This window comes from Balaenoptera borealis (genome assembly GCF_965194805.1).
Source record: "Balaenoptera borealis genome assembly, chromosome: 2".
NCBI classification, from domain to species: domain Eukaryota; kingdom Metazoa; phylum Chordata; class Mammalia; order Artiodactyla; family Balaenopteridae; genus Balaenoptera; species Balaenoptera borealis.
Genome location: NC_138867.1, coordinates 58,205,998 through 58,228,052, shown reverse-complemented (window position 1 = coordinate 58,228,052; position 22,055 = coordinate 58,205,998). Strand labels below are relative to the sequence as shown.

General features: G+C 38.4%; 1 protein-coding gene across 1 annotated transcript in view; it reads left to right on the top strand.

Moving 5' to 3' along the window:
• Positions 1 to 22,055, top strand: part of MRPS27 (mitochondrial ribosomal protein S27) — an 89,150-nt gene that overhangs the window by 8,089 nt on the left and 59,006 nt on the right. Inside the window, exons 3-4 of the mRNA XM_082374004.1 lie at positions 10,269 to 10,339; positions 12,375 to 12,433. Of these exons, the coding sequence (XP_082230130.1) occupies positions 10,269 to 10,339; positions 12,375 to 12,433 (130 nt within the window). The remainder of the gene's footprint in view (positions 1 to 10,268; positions 10,340 to 12,374; positions 12,434 to 22,055) is intronic.

Below are 22,055 nucleotides of genomic sequence, written 5' to 3'. Positions count from 1 at the left end.
GTCTCCTCTCTGTTAAGATTAATGCACTTAGAAAAGCAGTACGTACCCGCTACCATGTACTGAATACCACCCTGCCAATGATCCTCTCTGTACATCCTGAGTCCCTATCGAGTCAGTTGATTTTTCCTCATCCTGTATTCTTACAGCACTTTGTACCTTCATTATGCAGTGTGATGTGGTGAAGAGTCTGCACTTGGAGGGGAAGACAGCTGGCTGTGAACCCCAGCTCTGCCAGCTTTCAGAAACTATGTCCCTTAACTCGGTTCCTATACCTATAAATTAGGGATGATAATGCCCGCCCCAGGTAATACCCTGACATATAGTCGGTGCTCCAGAAATATGTGAAAGGAACAAGTCCCTAGGCCCCTTGATTTTACTCCTATATAAAACATTAGATTGTGAGGTGAGATGAGGTTTTGAAACTCAAACTGCTTGGAAGAAAAAGAGGCTGTTAGAGACAATATTTTTTTTCTTCTGTGTAAGAGAATGTAATTAAAACTTGCGTTCATACGTGATATTACTGCATGTTTTCCCTAATTCTTATCTGAGCCTTTGGTCTGGGCTATGGGCCCGGAGAATCAGGTAGTACGCCTGGGGCTACATGCCGATGATCGGGCAGTAGGTGGCAGTGTGGCCTCTGCGGAGACGCGCGCAGCCCGTGGAGCCCGGCGTTTGGGCGCTGGCCTTGGGAAGCCTCCCTGTGCGCGCGTGCGCGGAGGGCTGCCCTCGGCATGTGGAGCAATGTGATTGGGCGCTGTGATCTGGTGCGGGCTTGCTGATTGGGGGAGGGAGGAGGGGGCGATATGAGGCTTTTACTCCGCGCGTCCCCATTGGAGGGCGTGGAGTGGGGTGGAGTGGATCGCGGCTCTGGAGGGACGGTGCCTGGGCGTGGGCGTGGGCTTCCCTGGTCTGAAGTGGTTTTGCCTCCATGCCGAATACTGCGGAGGAGACCTGCTGGGTTCTCTCGGATGGTCGTGCAGCTGCGGTGCCTCCTCTGTTCAGTCTCATTAGCGGTTTTCTGTTAGAGCCTTGGGGGAGGGCTGATGGGTGTCTACCCAACTCCCCGTCTGAGAGTAATTTATTACTACGGAGGTCTAGATGAACACCACGAGTGCAGTATACGTACGTTGCAGTCTAGAGGGCAAGCGGGCCATGAATGCAGGCTGCGTCCTCTGACATAAAAGTCCAGACAGCTTTTGTTCACTGCTAGCAGTGTGCCCCGGGTCTGTGCTAAGCACTTTCACACACACTGTTCCGTTTAATGCTCCACAACAGCAGCCGAGGCAGCTGCTATTTCCCTTAAGAGATGGGAAAAATGAGACCAGATCCCAGCATTTGCTTAGGGCCATACAGTATCCTCTTGCCTTTCTGCTCACTAAACTTTCTTAGTGATTGCTGTAGTACCTGTAATTCTACCTTAGTGTCTTCTCTTGCATTGAAGTAGTGGATCTCTTCCTTTTAAAAAATATTTTTGATTGCAGTATAATATACTGAAAAGTGCGCAAATCATAATGTACAGATTGATGAATTATCACAAAGTAAACAAACCTGTGTAATAGAATGTTCCTACCACTCCAGAAGCCCTTATTGTGGCTCCCATTACCCTCTTCAAAAGTAACCATTATTCTGACTTATAGCACTGTAGGTTATTATTATTATTTTTTTAATGTTTTATAATGGAAAATGTAAAACATACAAAAGTAGAGTGAATGGTATGAGGAATCTTCTTTACCCATCACCTGGCTTCAACAATTATCAGCTCCTGGCCAATCTTCATCTCTACTTCTGCTTATTTCCCCATCCTGATCCTTTGGATGATTTTGAGGCAGATCCCAGACAGTATATCATTTTACCCATAAATATTTCAGTATATACCTCTAAAAGATAAGGATATTTTTAATACTGTTATCACATCTAAAATATTAATAATCATTTAAATATGAAATATCAAGTCAGTGTTCAAATTTCCCTGATACTCTGGTAGATTTTTTTTAATGGTTATGCGCATAAGGTCCATACAACACGGTTGGTTATGTTCCCCCCTTATTTTGCATCTTTTTAAATCTTTTTTATGGAAACATACAAAGGTAGAGAGAATAGTATAATGAACCCCCATGGTCTGTCACCCAGCTTCAATGGTTTTCAATTCCCTGCCAGTCTTGTTTCATCAAACCCTACCTCATCACCAGATTACATTTTAACAAATTCTTGTCATCTGATCATTTTATATATATTTTGATACGTATCTCTATAGATAAGGTTTTTTTAAAAACGTAACTATAATACCATTCTCATATCTAAAAATTAGTAATTCCTTAACATCATTAAATATTTCCTCAATGTTCACATTTCCTCAAATGTCTTATAAATTTCTTTTTAATTTACAGTTTGTTGAAATGGGATCCAGATAAAGTCCATACATTGTAATATGTTGAGATGATTTTAATCTATAGGTTTCTCTTTCTGTCTTGGCAGTCTGTTTGTTGAAGAAAACAGTTCTCTTTTGTCTTGTAGTTTCCCACATTCTAGATTTGCTGTTTTCATCCTTATGGTGGTGTTTAACATGTTCCTCTACCTTCCATATGTCCTATAAAACTGGCAATTAGAGAGGAAGCCTTGATCAGATTCAGGGTATTTTTGTTTTTTCTTTTGGCATGAGTACTTTATAGGAAGTGTTGTTTACTGTTGTCAAGAGACACACAGCATTTGGTTGTCACTGTGATGTTAAAGGCCATTCGTGATCATTGCTTAGATCCATTTTTTCATTAGGAGCTGCAAAATGTTGCTGTTTTAATTCTGTCATTTCTCTCATTAATTACCCAGAAAATTTTTGTGAAAGAATTTCCTTTCATCAGCGGTTCAGTTATCCTGAGTTATAGTTTGTATGGAAGAGGCAGCTTCGAAAATAATAAATTGACCTCCTACCATCCTCCAAAGGTTATCAGTGAGGGTTTTAATTTTTTTTTTTCTAATATTATGAACTCATGGACTTAAGTATTCCAGACATTTTAATTCATTGCAGTTGATATTTTATTGAAAGAGCCGTAGTTCTCCAGCTAGGCTTTGTAGAGCCCTGGGAATTCTTGAGCTTTCCAACTCAAATCAGAAGATTTCAATTTTAGACTGTTTCTGTACTGGGCTTCCCTTTGGTTAAAATAAACACTGAATTAAAGCATTGTCTCTGAAATTCCTGCATTAGCCACGCAGATCTACTGGAGAGATACAGGGTGAAAGTTAGCGGCATTAGCCGGTTAGCAGCTGTTACAGATTAGGGCCCACAGTGAATAGGATTCAGGAGAAAACCATTCTGGGGAACTGGGTAGGGTGCTGGTAGGAAGGCAGGCCTCATGGGGGAAGTTCCCTGCGTTCCATGAGAAGTTTGCTTGGGTTACCCTGCCAGGGGCAAGGGACTAGGTGACTTGAACTGAATTAGTTCCTGAGCCCTACTGAATTAAATATTTTATTTCTGATTTTTCATTTTATAAATAATCAAAAAGTAAGGGATACCTTTCAGTTTTAGTTACTGCTTTTTTGTTTCTTTTTTTTTTGCATTGAGGCTGAAACTGAGCACTGTGGTCATCTTTCATTAGCTGGACACTTATTAGCTGAGGTGTAGGTTTACTGTGTCATTTCAGCTGTGGAGGCCTTTGGCTTGTTGCATTGGTTTTTCACATCCTGCTCTTGAAGCTTGATGGAGATTTTCTGAGGCCTGCTTTCCTAGTTGCATGTCTGTGACATGTATTCATTCACTAGGTTTCATATTTACTGTCTGCTGGCAGTTCTAGAGATGGGTCTGGCCTGTGCACATCCTCCTCCTTTAGTCTTAGTATACATGTATATGAAGCTTGCCTTGACATTTTTTTCTTTATTATTTTAAAGCTTCTGGTGACAGAAAGACAAATAGAAGGGAAGCTAAATATCTATATTCAAATGGTTCTTAGGTTAATTTTTCCTAATTCCTTCTATTATTTCCATACATGTTATAGGTCATCTATCCCTGAAACAAAAACAGAGTTTCAGCCTGTGTTTTCCAGATCACTTCTTCTAGGAAGTACAGTAATAACTTGTATCTAGTTCTTAAAGAATTACATAAATTAGGTAAGGTACGCATATGCCCAGAAAGAACTTAGTGTTGACTGAATGGGTAACAGTGATGTACAGTTACATAGAAATCATGAAAAACTGAAACCATCTAATAATTTCTCACCTAAAGCTCCCAGGGTTCAGTAGAGGATCCATCATTCCTTCAGAGACCTTCCTCATCATAACTTTGACCCAGAGACCACCCTCCTTTATAAGAGGCTTCTTTCCTAGCACATCTCTACTATAGATTTTGTGATCATTGAGGAGATTATCATTTTCTTTCTCAGAATTTTATATACTTTGAAGCTGTGTTACTTTGGTGCACACCAATTATCTTCCTGGAAAAATGAATTTTTGGTCATTATGTAATGACCCACCTAATCTGAAAAACGAATTCTTTTTGCTTTAAATCTATTGTGTCTGATATTAATATAGCTATACCAGCTTTCTTCAGGCTACTTTTTGCTTAGTACATTTTTCATACAGTTATTTTCAACTCTTCATATGTTCATATGGTTTATATAGCTGGATTATGTATTTTTAAAACCAATCTGGAAATCGTCTTTGTAACGGAAAGTTTAGTTTATTTACATTGTCATTTTATGATTGTTGATTTATTTGGATTTGTTTCTACCATATTTTGTGATTTGTCCCATCTTTCTTTATTCTTTCTTTTGTATCTTCTTTTGGATTGGTTGTGGTGTTTTTGTTTTTTACATTTCCTTCCCCCCTAGAAATTGTATCCTCTATTTCTACTCTTTCAGAATGGTGGGTTTTACCATTCTAAATCTACATCTTTTAGATGGTTGCTGCATAACTTCTAGCATGCATATTTACCTTAAATTCTAGTGTTATTCACACTCTGCTGTCCTTTAGTCCAGTCACATAACCCCCAGCCATGTGTTATTGTCTAATATTAAAGTTTTATCCTTTAAAACACACATACACACATAAGACATTATTATTTTAAACAACTTCCCCCCAAATTGAATTAATATTATTTACTTACCATTCTTTCTAGCATTTCAAGTCTTCTTTAAAGGATCATCTTCCTTCTTCCAAAAACACGTCTTCTAAAAAACACAACTTGTAAAAAGTTCCTTTAGTGAGTATTTGTTGCTAATAAATTCTTTCAGTTTTTAAGTGTCTTTATTTTTCCATTAATCTTAAAAGATAATTTTGCTAGATATGTAATTCTATTTTGATTGTATTTACTCCCAACATGTTATTCTACTGTTTTCTGTTGTTTCCAGTGAGAAAACACCTGTTGGTATAGTTGTTTTTCCTTTGTAAGTAATCTATCTTTACTTTCTGGCTACTTTTAAAGTCCTCTTATTCTTCAGTTTAAGTGTAATATATCATGGTGTGGGCTTAATTTTACTTAATTGACTTGAGGATTTTTGTGTTTCCTGAATCTGAAAATGGATATCTTTTATCAGTTCTAAAAAATGCTTAGCAATTAGCTCATCATATATCACCTCTCCCCATTCTCTTTATTCACTTCTTTGGGAAATTCAATTAAATGTATTTTAGACCTTACTATTCTATTTTCTGTATCTCTTAACTCCTTTTTTATACTTTTCATTTTTATCTATCTTTGCTGCTGTCTTCTAGTTTCTTGTAATTTCTTTTAGATCTTTCAGGTTGCTAATTCTCACCTCACCTGTGTCTTACCTGCTCTTTAACTTATTCATCGAATTTCTTTTTTACAGCTTTGTTGACGTATTATTTACATAGAATATACCGCACTTATTTAAAGTGTACAATTTGACAAGTCTTGACATAAGTACGTGTGTATATGTCCATGAAATCATTACTACAATCAAAATAAGAAGCATATCTGTCACCCGCCCCCCACATGTTCTCCTACTTCTTTGTAGTCCTTTGCTCTTCTTCCTGCCCACCTTCCCACATTCCCAGGAAACCTCTGATATTTTCTGTCATCATAGATTAGTATGTATTTCCTACAATTTTATGTAGTAAAATCAACTCTTTAAACCACTTAAAACATAGTTCTCAAGTTGGTGTATCTTGTATGACATAGGAAGTATAATTAGAGCCTCAGAGGTGTGAGGGCTGACTTTGTGGTTTAGAACCCTCAGGGGACAATGTCCTTGCTGTTTTCCCTTTGCAGGGTGCATTACTTTCGAGTTCACCTTCACTACAGGTGTAGCCTTAGGCAGCTCTGGCTTTACCTAGGATCTCTGAAACAGCTTCCTACCTTACAGAGGCCTTGGTTGTATCTTCTGTTCCCTGTAAGTCATTAAAACCACAGCTCTGTGTCCCTGCGGCCCTGCAGATGCTCTCAGGTGACTGCTACCCTTAGTAGTCCCTTAAACACTCAAGGTTTGTGCTCCCATCCTGCCTTTAGCCGCTGACAATTACATCTGTCTTCTTGAAAGCTCAGTCATATATTTGAAATTTTTTTTAACATTTTATTTAGGTGTTTTGTTTTTATAGTAGGGGGAATTTTTTAAAAGCTATTTAGTCCACCTTATTGCTGAGATGGAATTCAGTTTAATATCATCTTGAACTTAGGAGCAACATCCTTTTTGTGTTCCCTCTGTGGTAGTTCTCAAACTAACTCACTTGAGTGCTTGCCAGGCTACATCACAATCTCCTGGGGCTTTTGTTTAAAAATTTATGTTTCCATGGTCTCACTTCAAACCTATGGAATTAGAATTGCCCTCTGGGTGTGAAGCCTAGGAATGTGACATTTTAAAGTCTTAAAGCCTCTTAGGGGTTCAGATCCTTAACCAGGATTACACTCCTATACTTCGAATAGTGCGGGGTCCTCAGGAAAATCCTTTATGTCCTTAGATTATCAATGGTATTGTTTTCTTCAAACAAAAAGAACATTTTTATACTACTATACATTTCATTTTCTGGACATACTTCCACGTTGTCTATACAGCTTTAAGTTTTGTTAATGAAGAATTCAAATTTCAGACCCATTTTCCTTTATAGTCTTTGCTGACCATGACCGTCCGCTGCCATGTATATTCCTGAGGGAGCTGAGTGACAGGCAAGAAAGCATCTTCTTTGGCTCATCCCTTTGAATAAAACTGGGCATCTGCTGGCCCCTCACTGAAACATGAAGAGTGATTTTGACTGCTGAAACCATGGTCCAGAAGCCTGTGGCGCTGGCCCTCTGCAGGCTGCAGCTGCCCCAGCTTTCTTGGCCATCCCTGCTCCGCGCAGTTTTCTGCATCATTCATCACGCTAGTGCTATCATGTGAGGTGATTGGTTGCATATTATATTTAGCAGCAAACCTTTCTCTGACTTATAATATGCAAATATTATTCATCAGATGCTGGCTCTGCAGCTGTTGCCCTTTTTGGGGCCCCAGCCGATTTTACTTGACTGAGGATATCTTGGTGTAAAAGATTAAAATGGAATCTTGACTTATCACACTACAGAAGCCTGCTCAATCCAGTGTTTAGTTATATGCTGTGTACTATATGAAACCCATGAGGAAATGGAGGTCATTTTAATTAGGCCAGTAGATCCTGATCCTGCATTTTTTTAGTTAAAATTTAAATTTTGAGTAAAGGGTTAGTTAATTCTTTATATTGCCTATCATCTCAACACAAGAGCCTCTATTATGAAGAGATCATAAAGATTTGGTATCATGGGAATGCTGTTTAATATCATTCTGTGAGCAGTTAGATTTAACAATATTAATTTGCCTTAGTATGAAGAGGTTTTAGGGACTTCTTTGTATATGTGTATGTGTTTTAAAATTTTTAAATCACATGGTACCAACCCCTTTAACATAGTCATAAGAAAAGTAGTTACTTTTATATCATATCAGGTTTTAGTGGTTTTGCAAAGTTCCTTTCCCCTGGTAGCTCATCGAGAGCATTATCCCAGAGAAAGAAAAGAGAAAAATATCGGTTAAGTGCACAGCAATAGGTCTTTAACAAATACTTGTCAATTGATTACCTGTTGCCATTTTGCTTAATACTAATTTCTTCCACCAGGGAGTAAAAAAAAACTTGGAACTCCAGTTAGAGTTGACCCATGAACAATGTGGATTTGAACTTTGTAGGTCCACTTATATGTGGATTTTTTTCCACACAGCACTACATGATGCAGTTGGTTGAATCCACGGATGCGGAGAGCCAGCTATGGAACTTGAGCATCTGTGGATTTTGGTATCCACAGTGGGTCCTGGAACCAATCCTATGTGGACACCAAGAGATAACTGCATTTCTTTTTCCTTCCTCCCTCTCTTTCTCCCCTCCCTCTCTCCCTCCCTTGCTTTATTCCTTTTATTTATTTCTTTAGGTATTTATTGAGTGCCTTTTATAGAACTTTTCTAGGAACTGAGAATATATCAGTGAATTAAATCCTTCATGGTTTTTACTTCTAAGTGTAAAAGAGAAAAAACAAAAAACGAAACACAGACCAGCGTATATAGGCATTTATAGATCATAGAAAATATTTTGGATTTTATTCCAAGTGTGATAGGTAGCTATTGGCTGGTTGAGAAAAGAAAATGATAGGATCTGATTTATTTATATATATATATTTATATTTCAGATCTAGAGCGTATATGATTTGCTGACATATGCTTACAGAGAGTGAGAAAGAATGGGATCAGGGATGACGCCTTAGTTTTTGGCCTGAGTAAGCCAGTTAACTTAGGGGCCATTTACTGAGATGCGAAAGGTTTGGAGAAAAGCAGGTTTGGAGTGGAAGGTTAGAGAATTAAGAGGACATGTAATGTTAAGAGACCTATTAGACACCCACATAGAGATGTCACCCATGTAGTTGGAAATACAAGTTTGGAGTCACAAGAAGAAGTCAGGGTAGGCATATATGTGTGGAGTCAGTAGTCTGTAGATGATGATTAAAGCTCTGGGAGGGAGAGAAGGAGATACCCAGAGACCGAGCAGATGGTGAAGAGTCTGCTCCTCAGACTTAGGGCACGTCAACATGAAGAAGTCAAGAAGAGGAGACCCTGCAAAGGAACCCAAAAAGAGAGAAAAGAGCATTTCATGAAGAACAGAATGCTCAACTCTATTAATTGTTAGTGAGAGGAGAGGTACGATGAGGATGAAGAATTAACCACTGGATTTAACAAAGTAGAGGTGGCCTTTGGTGTCAGTAGAGTGATGGAAACCAAAATGTGATTTGAGTCAGTTCACGGGAGGATGGAACTAAGGAAGTGGTGGCAGTTGTATTGGGGCTGACTCTGTTGTGGAGTCTTGCTGCTGACGGGAGCAGAGCAAAGGAGAAGGAGCTGGAGGGAGATAGGAGGTCAGAGGAAATTTTTGTCATTTTTGTTTTTTGTTTGTTTAATAAAGTTCATCCTTTGTTTAAAAAAAAAAAATAGGAGGAAGGGTATATGGATACAGATGCTGGTAGCCTGGTAGACCTGATGGTAGGAGGATAAAGTTCCCATGATTGCTTCTATTTTATACTTAGGGAAATAAGACACAAAATCATGAGCTGAGAGTGAGAGTGAGCAGAGACGGGGAAAGACACACATTGTAAGTTCTAGAAGCAATGAGAAGGTATGAAATAATTATTTTGAGGGGTATGTTGCCTGTTATTCCAGAGCTTTTTAGACTCTGAGATAACAGTGTAATCTCAGGAATACCAAGTATTTGTACGGATGTTCTGGTAAAAGGAATCAGAATAGGAATAGTTCAGGCTGAAAATCATTCATTATAACCAGAATGCCTGGCCCCTGTGATTCGTTCAGGGAATGTATAAAAGTAATTTAATAAGTTCCAACTTAAAACATTTTTGAACAGCTAATATATTTACCTGGTTCAAAATGCAAAAGGAATAAATGTGTAAGCAATGAAGAGTTTCCTTTTCTTGCCGCCCTACCATCTTGGCCCTCCTTTCCCTGGAGTCTGTCAATAATAACACTTTCTTGTGTCTCCTTCCAGAGATATTTTACTGATCCATTTTTTAAAGCTAAATCTATGCTAGGACTTTTAAAATAATCCTTTCTGCATCAAGTAAATTCTTTAAGAAAATTATACTAATATTTCTCTATCCTCTTTAATTTATACAAAAATAATTTCAAAAAAGAGCAAGAAAGAGCATCTGTTTTAATACTGACTTCATAATGTTGACAGCCAGCTGGCAGGAGTTGTATCTGTTACATTTTTCTTAAGAAATATGTATATTTGACAAGGTTCTTTTTTCTTCTTTGTCTTCACAGCTGATCTGGCATCTTTAATGGATAAAACATATGAGAGAAAGCTGCCCGTTAGTTCTTTAACAATATCACGGGTAAGAAAACTTAAATATAAAGAAAGAGAAAGAAGGCAAGAAAGCCACTTTATATACATGAGGCTCTGTAAATAAAGACTATCTTTCATAGGATATATTTTTCCAGAGTATGGTATGTTTTTGTAGTTGCTAATAGATATTTTATGATGAAGTAGCAAATTTCTTTGACTGAAATAAAAGGTAATAAATTTACCAGACTCCAGTGTCAGTGATTACTGTTGTGTATCTGGTTTATTTTAATTTTTCCAGGATTTGGTATCATGATTTTTTTTTTTAAGTTGATATACCCTTCAAAGTGATAGTATTTACTTGTTAATATTGGAAGTAATTTTGGTAGTTGAGAAAGTCTGTAAAAGAATGGGTATTAATGTTAAACTGCTACAGAGCAATGGATGGGAGAATAATATTAGGCTAGGAGTCAGGAATAGGACTTGAGAGTAACCATTACTGATCACCTTGTTGTACTAGTTTCTTAACATACATTATCTTGCTATTCTCATAGCGGCCATATGAGGTAAGCATTGCTATCTCCATTTTGCATGCAAGACTCAGGATGCTTGATGACTTTCCCAAGTTCACACAGTTCATAGGTGGAAAAATTGGGCTTCAAACCCAGATCTCTGGGACATTGAAGTTCTTTTCTGTTGCCTCCCTTAAATAGATCTTATCTTGTCTTAATGAATTTGCTTTATGACATTGGGCAAGTGGGCCCCTCTCAATTTCCTCATATTCAGTATGGGGACAATAGTATTTTCCTCATAGGACTGATGTGATGCTAAATTGAGATCTTAGATGTGAAAGCTCTTTGTAGAAATTAATGGCACCATAAAATTCAAGAGACTTAAATCTAGAAGAAGAAAAGTAGAGAAACCATCATCCTTTTTAGTCTGAGTCCTTTCTTTCTGCTCCTTGATATTTTCCTTTTAGTAGGGGAACCGTTTAGCTAGGTTATAACCTAAATTTTATAGACTTATCATTTTCATATTGGAGGAGAACTGAAAGACCACTGGTTCATCCCTTACATGATGTATAAAATCTCTGTATGCCATAATGCCTGGTGTTTGTTTAGGCAGCACTTAAGAGTTTAAAGAGCTTTCACGTACACTTTCTCGTTGGAGCCTCGTCCTCTTCAGTGCAGGTGCCTTTATTCTGTTTATGCAGAGGGAGCAACTAAGTTCCAGAGGGGCCGTGCCGTCTGTTTATGCCACACAGCATGCAGTCAGGAGAGCTAGTTCTCAAGTTCAGGTCCTGTGTTTGAACCATATTTTATCTGCCCCTTAATGAGATTTCTAAACCAAGTCCATAAGTCCTAAAAAGGGGGAGATCCATTAAGTCTCCCCCTCTTTACTTTTCTCTCCCTCTTCCCGAGGTTTTAATTATATTCATTACATCCATTATCTTCTACTTCATCCTTTTTGCCTCTGAGTCTTTACTTTAGAGTAGAATTCCTCCTTAGAAGAGTCTTTTCTGTTTGTTTCTCTGGTTTAGAGTTGAGCACACTGAAGGAGTTTGTGGTTCGAGGGGAGACTTTGCTGGTAGAAGAATCACAGGTTGACTGGTCTGTAGCAGAACCAAATCAGATAGGAAAAATGGTTATAAGACTGAGTTCTCTAAATTTAGATTTTTCCTCTCTTGGGCCATGTTTTTTCAGCCACTAGAGTCTTCATCCTTTCAACTATGTGTTCCCATGTATTTGGAGTTTGGAACATAGAGAAAATATCAGGGTTTAAAGATAATGGGAAATACCAGTGACTAATTATAAATACACTAAGAGGAGCTCTCTCTTGTTCTGAGCAAGGTTAACGTTTAGTTTTTAAACAGTTTTTCTAACCAAGGTTGTTCTACATATAGAAAAAGAGAGGCCATTGTAGATTCTTTGTTGGCATTAACATAGAGTGGTTTTGAGGATGGAACCACACTACATGAACACTGTTCTGATAAAATGGGTGTTTTATTTTTAAGGTCAGTGTGTGACTTAGGCTCAATATATGGCATAATTTATATTCAACCAAAGGTTTCTTTTTTTGTCTTTTAGTTTGTGGACAACATTTCATCTCGAGAAGAGATAGACCATGCAGAGTATTACCTGTACAAGTAAGTTTTCTATTTCATTTGACTATATATTCTCTTGTTTCACATCCTTTTTTAACACAAAAGGTGGTAAGTACTGTATATAATGTTCAGCTCCTTGCTTTTTAAGTTTGTGCTTTGGAGATCTTTCCATATCAGTGTATAGAGAGATTAGACATTTTTTATAACTGTATCATATTCCATACTATGAATATATTATTTAAACCAGTTCCCTATTGTAGGGCCTTTAGGTTGTTTGTGCTCTCTTTTTGTATGATGCACAATGCAATAATTAATAACCTTTTACATAGGTAATTTTGCACATAGTTCTCATAAGTATGTATATTTAATACATATGTAAATATAATAATACACATGTATATATATATATACATATACATATTTAATTTCAATAGCTGTTGCCAAATCGCTTTCCACTGGGGTCTTACCAATTTACATTCCCACCAGCAGTGTATGAAAGAGACCTGTTTCTACAGCTTGGCCAACAGAGGTATTTTCACACTTCTGGATTTTTGTTAGTCTGACAGGAGAAAAAAATATATGTCTGTTTATCTTTTTCCTCCCTTTTTTATTTAGGTGGAAACACACTCTTTAAGTACTGTTCAGCTCCTATTTTCAATTAACACTGTATTTTAAAACTTTTTCTACATTACTACATTTACTTCATTCTTTCTCACAACTGGGAACAATCCCACTGAACTACAGCTACACTCGCCCCTGTGTACAAAGAAGTATGTTCAGTACAGCACCGTCTATAGCAGTAAAAACTGGAATAACCTAAAGTTCATTAAATAAAGGATTGATCAAATAGATTATGATTTATTCTTATAGTTGATTTTTCATCTATCAAATACCTGTCAAAATGATACCTTACAACTGACTTTTTATTGTGATTCGTTATTGTGATTTTAAAAACCAGATTTATGATTTGTTCCAATTCCTAGGCTGCAAAAAAAGACTCAGACTGAAATTTAAAATGTTTCCAGTAAACATTGTGTTAGAATTTCCCATTCGATCTTTGTTTTTTTTGTTTTTTTTTTAAATATTTATTTATTTATTTAGTTGCGGCAGGTGAGCTCCTTAGTTGCGGCTCGTGGACTCCTTAGTTGCGGCTTGCCAGCTCCTTAGTTGCTGCAGGCAGGCTCTTTAGTTGTGACTCACCAGCTCCTTAGTTGTGCACGTGAGCTCCTTAGTTGTGCCATGCAAACTCTTAGTTGTGGCATTCATGTGGGATCTAGTTCCCTGACCAGGGATTGAACCTGGGCCCCCTGCACTGGGAGCGTGGAGTCTTATCCACTGTGCCATCAGGGAAGTCCCTTAACTTTGTTTTGATCAAGAGAGTTTTCAGTTATTTCCATCTGGGTATATTTTTTTTTAAAGCTTTCTTTATATTAGGGAAAACATATCTAATTTTCTTGTATGTGATATTGCTAACTAGTAATAAGGCTTCTTCTTTTTCTTCCTGAATTGGGTAGAGTCTACCATTGTTTTGGTGTTTTCTGTTTAAATACAAATCTCAAGTAGGTAAGATTCCAAACCTTAAAAAAAAAATTATTTTAAATCTAAGATTGTCTTTAACAGTGTCCTAAGTTTAAATTCTAGGTGCTGAAATCATAATTGCAAGTGCCCTCCTACCCTTCATTAAGATAAACATAAATGGATTCCTTGATGGGAGCAAGCCCTGCCTTCCTTTAGTGGTTCTTTGGCACCGTAAGGCTCCTTTGGTAGTTATTTTTGCCAGTGGTGAAAGGTGTATTTGGGCTGGCACCTTTGTTTGCTTTGTTCATGGGAAAATGCAGAAAATAGTTCCAATTTATAAATAGGAACTATTTTTTAGAATTCCATCCTGTAGGACACAGTGCTATAGTCTTAGAAGAAATATGTCCCAAATTTACTTGTACCTCTGTAGCATATAATTGATTTGAGCAATTCAATATTCAGTATGTATTTACTGAGCACCTATTGTGTGCCCAGAATTTGTCCAAGGTGCTGGGCATATAGTGATGAAAAAGTTAGACACTCTCCCTGTCTTCATGCATTGAAGTTTAACTGAGAAATTTAAGTCCTACCGAAAGACATTCTGTGATTAATTCTTCATATCATGTCCAGTTTTGTGAGGCCTGGAGTCTTATTGAAAGTTTCATAAAATCTCCCTGTTTTCATATAGGTCATATAGAAGACTCTTGTCCATCTTAAATCTGAGGCATTGTTTAATTTGACATTCCCCATCCTTTGCTTAATCAAAACTAGTGTTCTAACCATGACTTATCACTCTTTATTTCCGTTCTTTCTCCTCCCTTCCATTGCCAAGAAAATTAGCTCTCTTTTTCTGAGATTTTTTTTTTTTTAAGAAAGAAACGTTTTTATGACTTCATGAGATTACTGTTGTATGTGTGTGAGACCAAATACAGCACCATAAAGCTGCATCGGGGTAGATGATGGAGGCTGGCCAGTATTTGTTCATCAGCCAAGAATCAACTCCTGCTTTCCAGCCTTAGAGGATATACAAAACATAGTAATGCCTCAGCAGAATTACAGGTTAAGTTATGAACTCTTGGGGTTTCCCTGCTTTAATTGAAATCAAGAATGTTAATCCTGAGGACACCAAGGGCCTCTGGGATTTCCACCAGTTAGGTCTTCAGCGCTCATGGTTGCAATGCCTAACATTTCCACATGGGATGACTTTAGACATCTCGGAGTAAACTTACAATCACAGGTGTAAGATACGGAAATATAGGAGCAATTCATTAATCCTGCAACTAATAGCTTCTTGCTGGCCTGCCTGGAGAATTTCTCATTCCCCAGGCAGTACTGTCTTTGAGGGGAAGGCCCACAACAGGACTTTGGCTGCCACCTCTGTCAGTGGCGCAAATCTTTCCCTGCCTCAGTCTGTAGAGACCAGGCTCTGCAAGCAGAATGTAATCGCCAAATCCTCTCATCTTCTAGTGATCAGATCTCCCCAGTGATTATGTAAAGGCTATTAGAGCCGAAGAAGTTTGGAAACGTGGAGTGATCAGTGGAGAGCTAGCTGAGCATCTGCCGTCGAGTCAGGTGAACAAGTAAGCAGTTCAGGGTGCTTCCGGCACATGCCAGTGTGTTGTCATCCTCTCATTCCAGGAAAGACTGTCAGCCTTTGAATCTCCTGAAGTACACAGGTTTAAAAGTTTGGGGGCATCAGCATTATAATACCTATAATCATATAGGTTGACAATAAAGAAATTTTCTTTAAAAACCTGATAATACTCTACAGCAAACCAAGAGTAAAAGTGATTACAACAGTAAAAAGGCTAAATTGAAGTAAAATAAACAAAATATGAAAGCTAAGAAATAAGAGAGCAAAGCCTGCTAAGAACTGTTGGGCTGTAACAAAATAAAACATGATTAAAATAAGAGAATAAAAAAAACAAATAAAAAATAAATAAAGCAAGATAAGAAGGACGTGAGCCAGGGACTTCATAAACTGTGTATAGATATGGCTGGGAGGTTAGGAAAATAGGCACAGGCACGCTATTGCAGGGATACTCTCAGCAGGCTGAATAATAGATCACTTTATGAGTGGTTTGCAAACTGTCTTCCAAGAAGCCCTCGAGCTGGTTCCTCAAGGGGCCTCTGGTGCGTGGCTTGGGGAGGAATAGGATGTGAGGGAGAGGCCAGACGGTCCTGCCACCAGCCCTCTGCTTCTGCTTCAGCCAGAAAAGCTGTGCCTCCACCTGCTTTGTGTATCGGGGTGGTGGAGAGAATTCAGGGGGTTCTGTGAACTTCGATGAGAATAAAATTACATTTTTATTTTCACTCACCTCTCAGTATTTAGCATTGCCTTCAATCGTGAATATAGGCAACAGATCACAGTACTGTTAGCAGTGTCTGTGTCTTTCTCACCAATAAAAATCATTGATTTTTTTTTATATCTCATTACATTTGTTGCAGCTATCTTGGCAAATTATGCTCATCACTGCTTAGAAATTGCATTTATAATTAAACTACTGCTGGCTAGTGTTGTCTCGTACATTAATGGAGAAGCACATGTGACCATATCTCAAGGATTTTTTAATGTTTTGATAATTCTATTTCACTATAATTGGTCTCCTTTGTTATCCTGTGCATTTAAAACATTATTCGAGAATGTGCCATCAGACTGCCCGCGAGTTCATGCTGCAAAAAAATGTTATAAACCTCACCGTGAAGGCCTTTTGCTTAGGCTTATTCCTGCTTCTTACCCCAGGCCTCTTGAAGTTTTCTAGTTCTTTGTTTTTCTTCGTACAAAGAAGGCTTTCTTTTATTTTAGGTTAGACCTCATAGAGTAAGACAGGCATATGGTTGATATGTGTTCTGTTATCCAAATGAGAACTTAGATACAGCCAGTCTCTTGTCTCCCCACTGGAGCAGGAAGAGGTTTGGCGAGAAGTGAGATTCGGACAGGCCCTGAGATGCCGTCCATCAGGAGACTAGTGCTGGGAGGCTGTTGGGTAGGAGCACCGCTGCTCGAGTTTGGTATCATCACGCCCCTCCCCACTCCAGCCCCCGGTTGGCGAGGGGAGAAGCCACGGTGTTCCCCCTGCAGTAGCAGCAGAGGTTTGGTGGCACAGAAGATGAAGGTAAGAGCACAGCACAGCTAACGGCAGCTAAGAGGAAGAGGCTGCTCAGTGATTGGTGAGCGTGAGAAGTTGACTGCTGATTCATGCTTAACATTTGTTAAAAAGAGTTTTTATACGTCCCACTTTAGTTTTAAAAGGAATTGAGCGACCAATTTTTTTTTCCTTGCCAAAGGATTGATTTCTGCTTACCCACATGCCCTCTCATTGGCTTTTGAAGAAAAAAGATTTCTTACCTTTGCCTTACTATCAATTTATAGTGTTGCTAAGAATCCAGTTTGCATCTTGATTTTACCGACGCAGAGACTAAGGCATGGAGATTAACTGAGCAGACCCAACATAGAGTGTGTGTGTGTAAGCCACTGCCTGTCCTGCGCTGAGAAGGGAAGCCATGAGGATGAATGTGAACAGTGGAGCAGTGCTAGAAAGACCAAGACAGTGCTTCCCCAGTGCAAGGTAATATCGATAAGGATTTCAGATGGGGCTACAATTTATTTTTAAGAAAACTGAGGCAGAAGGAATTCCATGGAAAGTACAGTCTAGAGTGTGGTAAAGCAGGAGGAAATTAAAATTAAGGGATAAGAGGAAATCCCTTATATTTCTTATAGTCTGTGGGTTGTTGTTTGTTTCCTAAGAACCATGATCTTAGCTTTTTCTCCACAGTAGATCTCTTTTTGTGATCTGTCTGCTGGAGGTCAATGTTATTGTATAGTGAGTTTATCTAGAATTTTCATTTATTATTTTTTGGAGAGCGTGTCTTTTCTGGACCACCTAGTCAGTAGTTCTGAGCTCAGGACTCTCCAGGTTGATGTGTGCTGCCCACATGCAGACACGTGAGCCCTCAGGCAGGCTCTCTGTCTCCCTTTCAGGAGATAAAACTGCATGTCATCAGTGAAATTGTGGCATCAGTAAAAGCTGTTATTTTCATGGTTTATAACAAGCTTTAACAGTGGCTGTATTAGTATTGGATTAGTGCATTAATAGAATGCAAACCCAAGCCATAAAAATTCCTTCTTCACTGAGGATGTTTGCAAATTGCATTTTTAAAGGCTTATTTAGACTTTCAAATCATTTTGGGACCGTGGCAGTTAAGAGATGCATGAAATTAAACTTGCTCCTTTTACTATTAGAGCATCAATAATTTGAACTGATAATTTAATCTGCATCCTAAATGGTCATTCCTAAGGATAAGTGATAGAAATTTCTAATGTCTATATAACATATTCTCTCTATTTTAAGAATATACACTTTTTAAAAGGTAGCCTTTTGGTTATTAGCAAAAATGTGGGGAATGCTGAATTACTTGTCATACAATAAGAAAAGATTGTGGCAGAGCTCCATGAGAAGGTCTGTTTTTCTCAGAATACAGCTCTCTGTGTTGCCATGGAGAGTGGCGTGCCACCCACTAATGAGAGGAAGTTAAGGTTGTGTGACAGGCTGTGTGTTGCCAACAGAGTCATCCACGCTGTACCTTGGCCTCAGGCATCTTTCATCCGTGGCTTAACTGACCTGGCAGATACCAAGTGTCCCTGGTTGGAGACGGATGGCGGGTCAGGAACAGCTGGGGCGAGGCAGATGGCAGCCTGCACGTCTCCAGGTCCCGGGTTGGCAGCCAGCCTTAAAAAGGAAGGACCAATGGCTTCCCTGGTGGCGCAGTGGTTAAAAAGGAAGGACCAAAATAGCTTCATTTTTCAATAAGCAAAAATATCCACATGGTTCCTTAGAAGGTGAGCGCGTTACCCCAGGCCTATGTTATAAGAATCCATTTCTGCCTGTAGGAAGAGGGGAAAGTGGGAGTTTACTAGGAGGGAACACTTCATGAGTTTAAGCAGTGATCATTTTTCTTTGAGGGCATAGAGATTGTGTTTTACAGCACTAAAATGTAATTTAAAATTTTTCTGTTAGCATACTGCCAAGTCTCATTATGTTTGAACATTATTAAGGAAAGAGCAAAGAGCCCAAGGGGGGCGGTAAATGAGTCTTAGAGCATTTTTTAGAAAAACACTTTCATACTTTAATATTGCCAGGCGCTTTATTTAGTTCTTATTTGCTAATCCTTACCACAGGCCTGGGAGAGAGGTACTGTTAATGGCTCTGCATGAGGGGATAGCAGATTGTCACGAACATCACCACGCCCTGCCAGAGACCCATGGAGGCTCCACTCCTTCTGACTTTGCACTTCTCTCCCGCTGGTCTTGTTATTTCAGCCTGGAGCCTGGTCGTAGGAGGAGTGTAGGGGTAACCTTCAAGGGTGTTTTCTTGGCTATGGTTCTAACATTCCACCCAACTTGCCCAGAGTGATCTCACACCTTAGATACTCTCGTATTCCTCTGGCATAATGAATGGGTCCCTGAAGGCCCTTATCCTCGGAGGCCAGAGCAGTCCATGCTGCTACAGACATCCATTTACAAGTCTTTGTAGAGACGTAAGCTTTCATTTCTTTGGGGTAAATATCTAGCAGTGGAATGGCTGGAGCATGTAGTAGGTATACATTCCAGAGGGGTTATACCATTGTACAGGCCCACCAGCGGTTCCAGTGCTCCATAGTTTTGCCAACAGAGTTGGCCATGATAACATGTGTTTAATGGTATCTCACTCTCACTGTGGTTTTAATTTGTATTTGCCTGATAATTAATGATGTTGAGCATCTTTTCACGTGCTTATTTGCCAGCCATATAACTCCTTGGGGAAGTATCTGTTTAAATCTTCGGCCCATTTTTCTTTTATTGAGTTGCTTGTTTTCTTATTATTGAGTTTTGAGAACTTTTTCTCTCGTAATCTTCTTTATCTTTTTATTCACTTAACAGTGTTTTTCAAAGAGCAGTTTTTATTTTTGATGGAAGTCCAGTTTGTTAATTTTTTCTTTTATGAATCATGCCTTTGGTGTCAACTGAGAAATCTTTGCTTAACCCAACACCACAAAGATTTTTCTCCTATGTTTTGTTTAGGAATTTTTATAGTTTTAGGTTTCACAGTTAGGTCTTATGATCCATTTTAAGTTATTTTTTTTTAATATGGTATGAGGTAAGGGTCCAAGTTAAATTTCTGGCATTAAGAATACCTAGTCGTGTCAGCACCATTTGTTGAAAAGACTTTTCTTTCTGCACTGAATTACCTTTGAATCTTTGTTGAAAACCAGTTGTTTATAGACAAGTGAGTCTCTTTCTGAACTGTTTTGTTCCATTGATCTCTGTTCCATTGCCTCTCTTGATGCCAGTACTACACTATCTTTACGGCTGTAGTTTTATAATAAATCTTAAAATTAGGTAGTGTGAGTCTTCCAACTTTGTTGTTCTTTTCCAAAGTCGTTTTACCTAGTCTAGGTCCTTTGCATTCCATATCAATTTTAGAATCACTTTGTGTGTATGTACACACATACATGCATACATATATTATTAATAATAGAGAAATAAGGAGCAAGATCAATTCCAGAAATATGTATTGAGTATCTAGTATATATTTAGAAATAAGATGGTAAGAAGGATCTTATAGGATATGAAGCGATGTTGATTATGTGAAAGTCAGTAATCATTCTTTTTCCATTGAAGACAAATTTAAACTATCCTGACAGAATTTCAGATTTCAAGTCTGTAAGACAAATGATTCTCAGCTCTGTTTAAAAGGGAATTTCCAAAGCCAATAGAAGGTTTAAGAGACGTATTTTTTAATTTGCCAGAACTGTGGTGTGTTCAAAGGAAGGATATGAATCACTACAATCAAAAAGATTATAAATTGGCTGGGGATAACTAGATATGTGAAACAATTCAACATCAACAGAAATCTTGGATATAATAAATAGGTAAATTGACGATATGTAACAAAATGGTGTTTCTGAGAAAACATGCTTTGGGCAGGCTGGAAGAGGGGTTGATGTCATTATCAGCAAACATTCATAAAAGAGGCAGAACTTGAGACAGCCTTGAAGATTGGATGAGTAGAAGAAATGGGAGTGAGTGTTCAAGATGCAGCAAGCAGTATGGGGGGGCTAATAGAGTGGGGTGAGAACTGACCTTATGGGGATTGACAGGGGCCTACCAGGGAGTCGTGGGAAATAAGGTGGGCAGATTATAGAGGGAATAGAATGCTGGCAGCATCATGCATTGCTAGTAGATATATATATAGTGGTACAACTTCTGTAGAGAGAACTTTGGCAACATCTATCAAAATTATGAACGCACATACCCTTTGACCCAATAATTTCACCTCTAGGAACTCCTGACGCACTGCATACATGTGAAATAATATCCATTACAAAAAGATTATGTCCGTCAAGGCCTGGAGATATTAGTTATTCAAAAAAAAATTTTTTTAAAGATCCTTAAGATTGTTAGTCATCAGTAGATTCTTGAGAAATGTATATCATAAAACTATTTCAGGAAGATTAATAGAGTAAATTTTGGATTGAAGGAGGTAAGTGTGGGAGGGAAATTTATTATCTGTACTTAAGGTGATAAAAGGCCTGTCCTGTGGTAGTTGACAGTGGAAATGAAGAAAGAAATATTTTGCACATAAGAAGGAAAAATCAATCAACAGGATTAGTGACAGGTTGAATATAAAGCTAGAAAACAAGGAAGGTCAAAAATGAACTGAAAATTGAACCTCAGTTAATGAGGCTGGTCTACTTTAATAGAAGTATTGAATTGGAAGCAGATTTAGAAGACAGCAAGGCGGTGTGTTTTTCTCTTGCCTTTTCATTGTACGTATACATATTTCTGAGTTTGCTGCATCACATCTTATGCCTACTGACCACATTTGGACTGTTTGAGAGGAACTGGCCACAGAGCTTTGGAGAAAGAACAACTGCCAAAACATACTTACATTAGGGTCTACCTGGTGTCCCGGTACAAGTTGGGAACTTTTAGACTAGGTGATCTCTGAAGCCCTGAAGTCCTGCTAACTTTCAGAATCTGTGAAATTAAGACCTAGGAAGACTAAGCAGTTTCCATGTGGCAAGTCCAAGCTCTAGTTGTGGATGAAGGCCTGACTTGAAGTTCAGAGGGTCATCAGCTAGACCAGTGTGTCTCTTTGTGCCA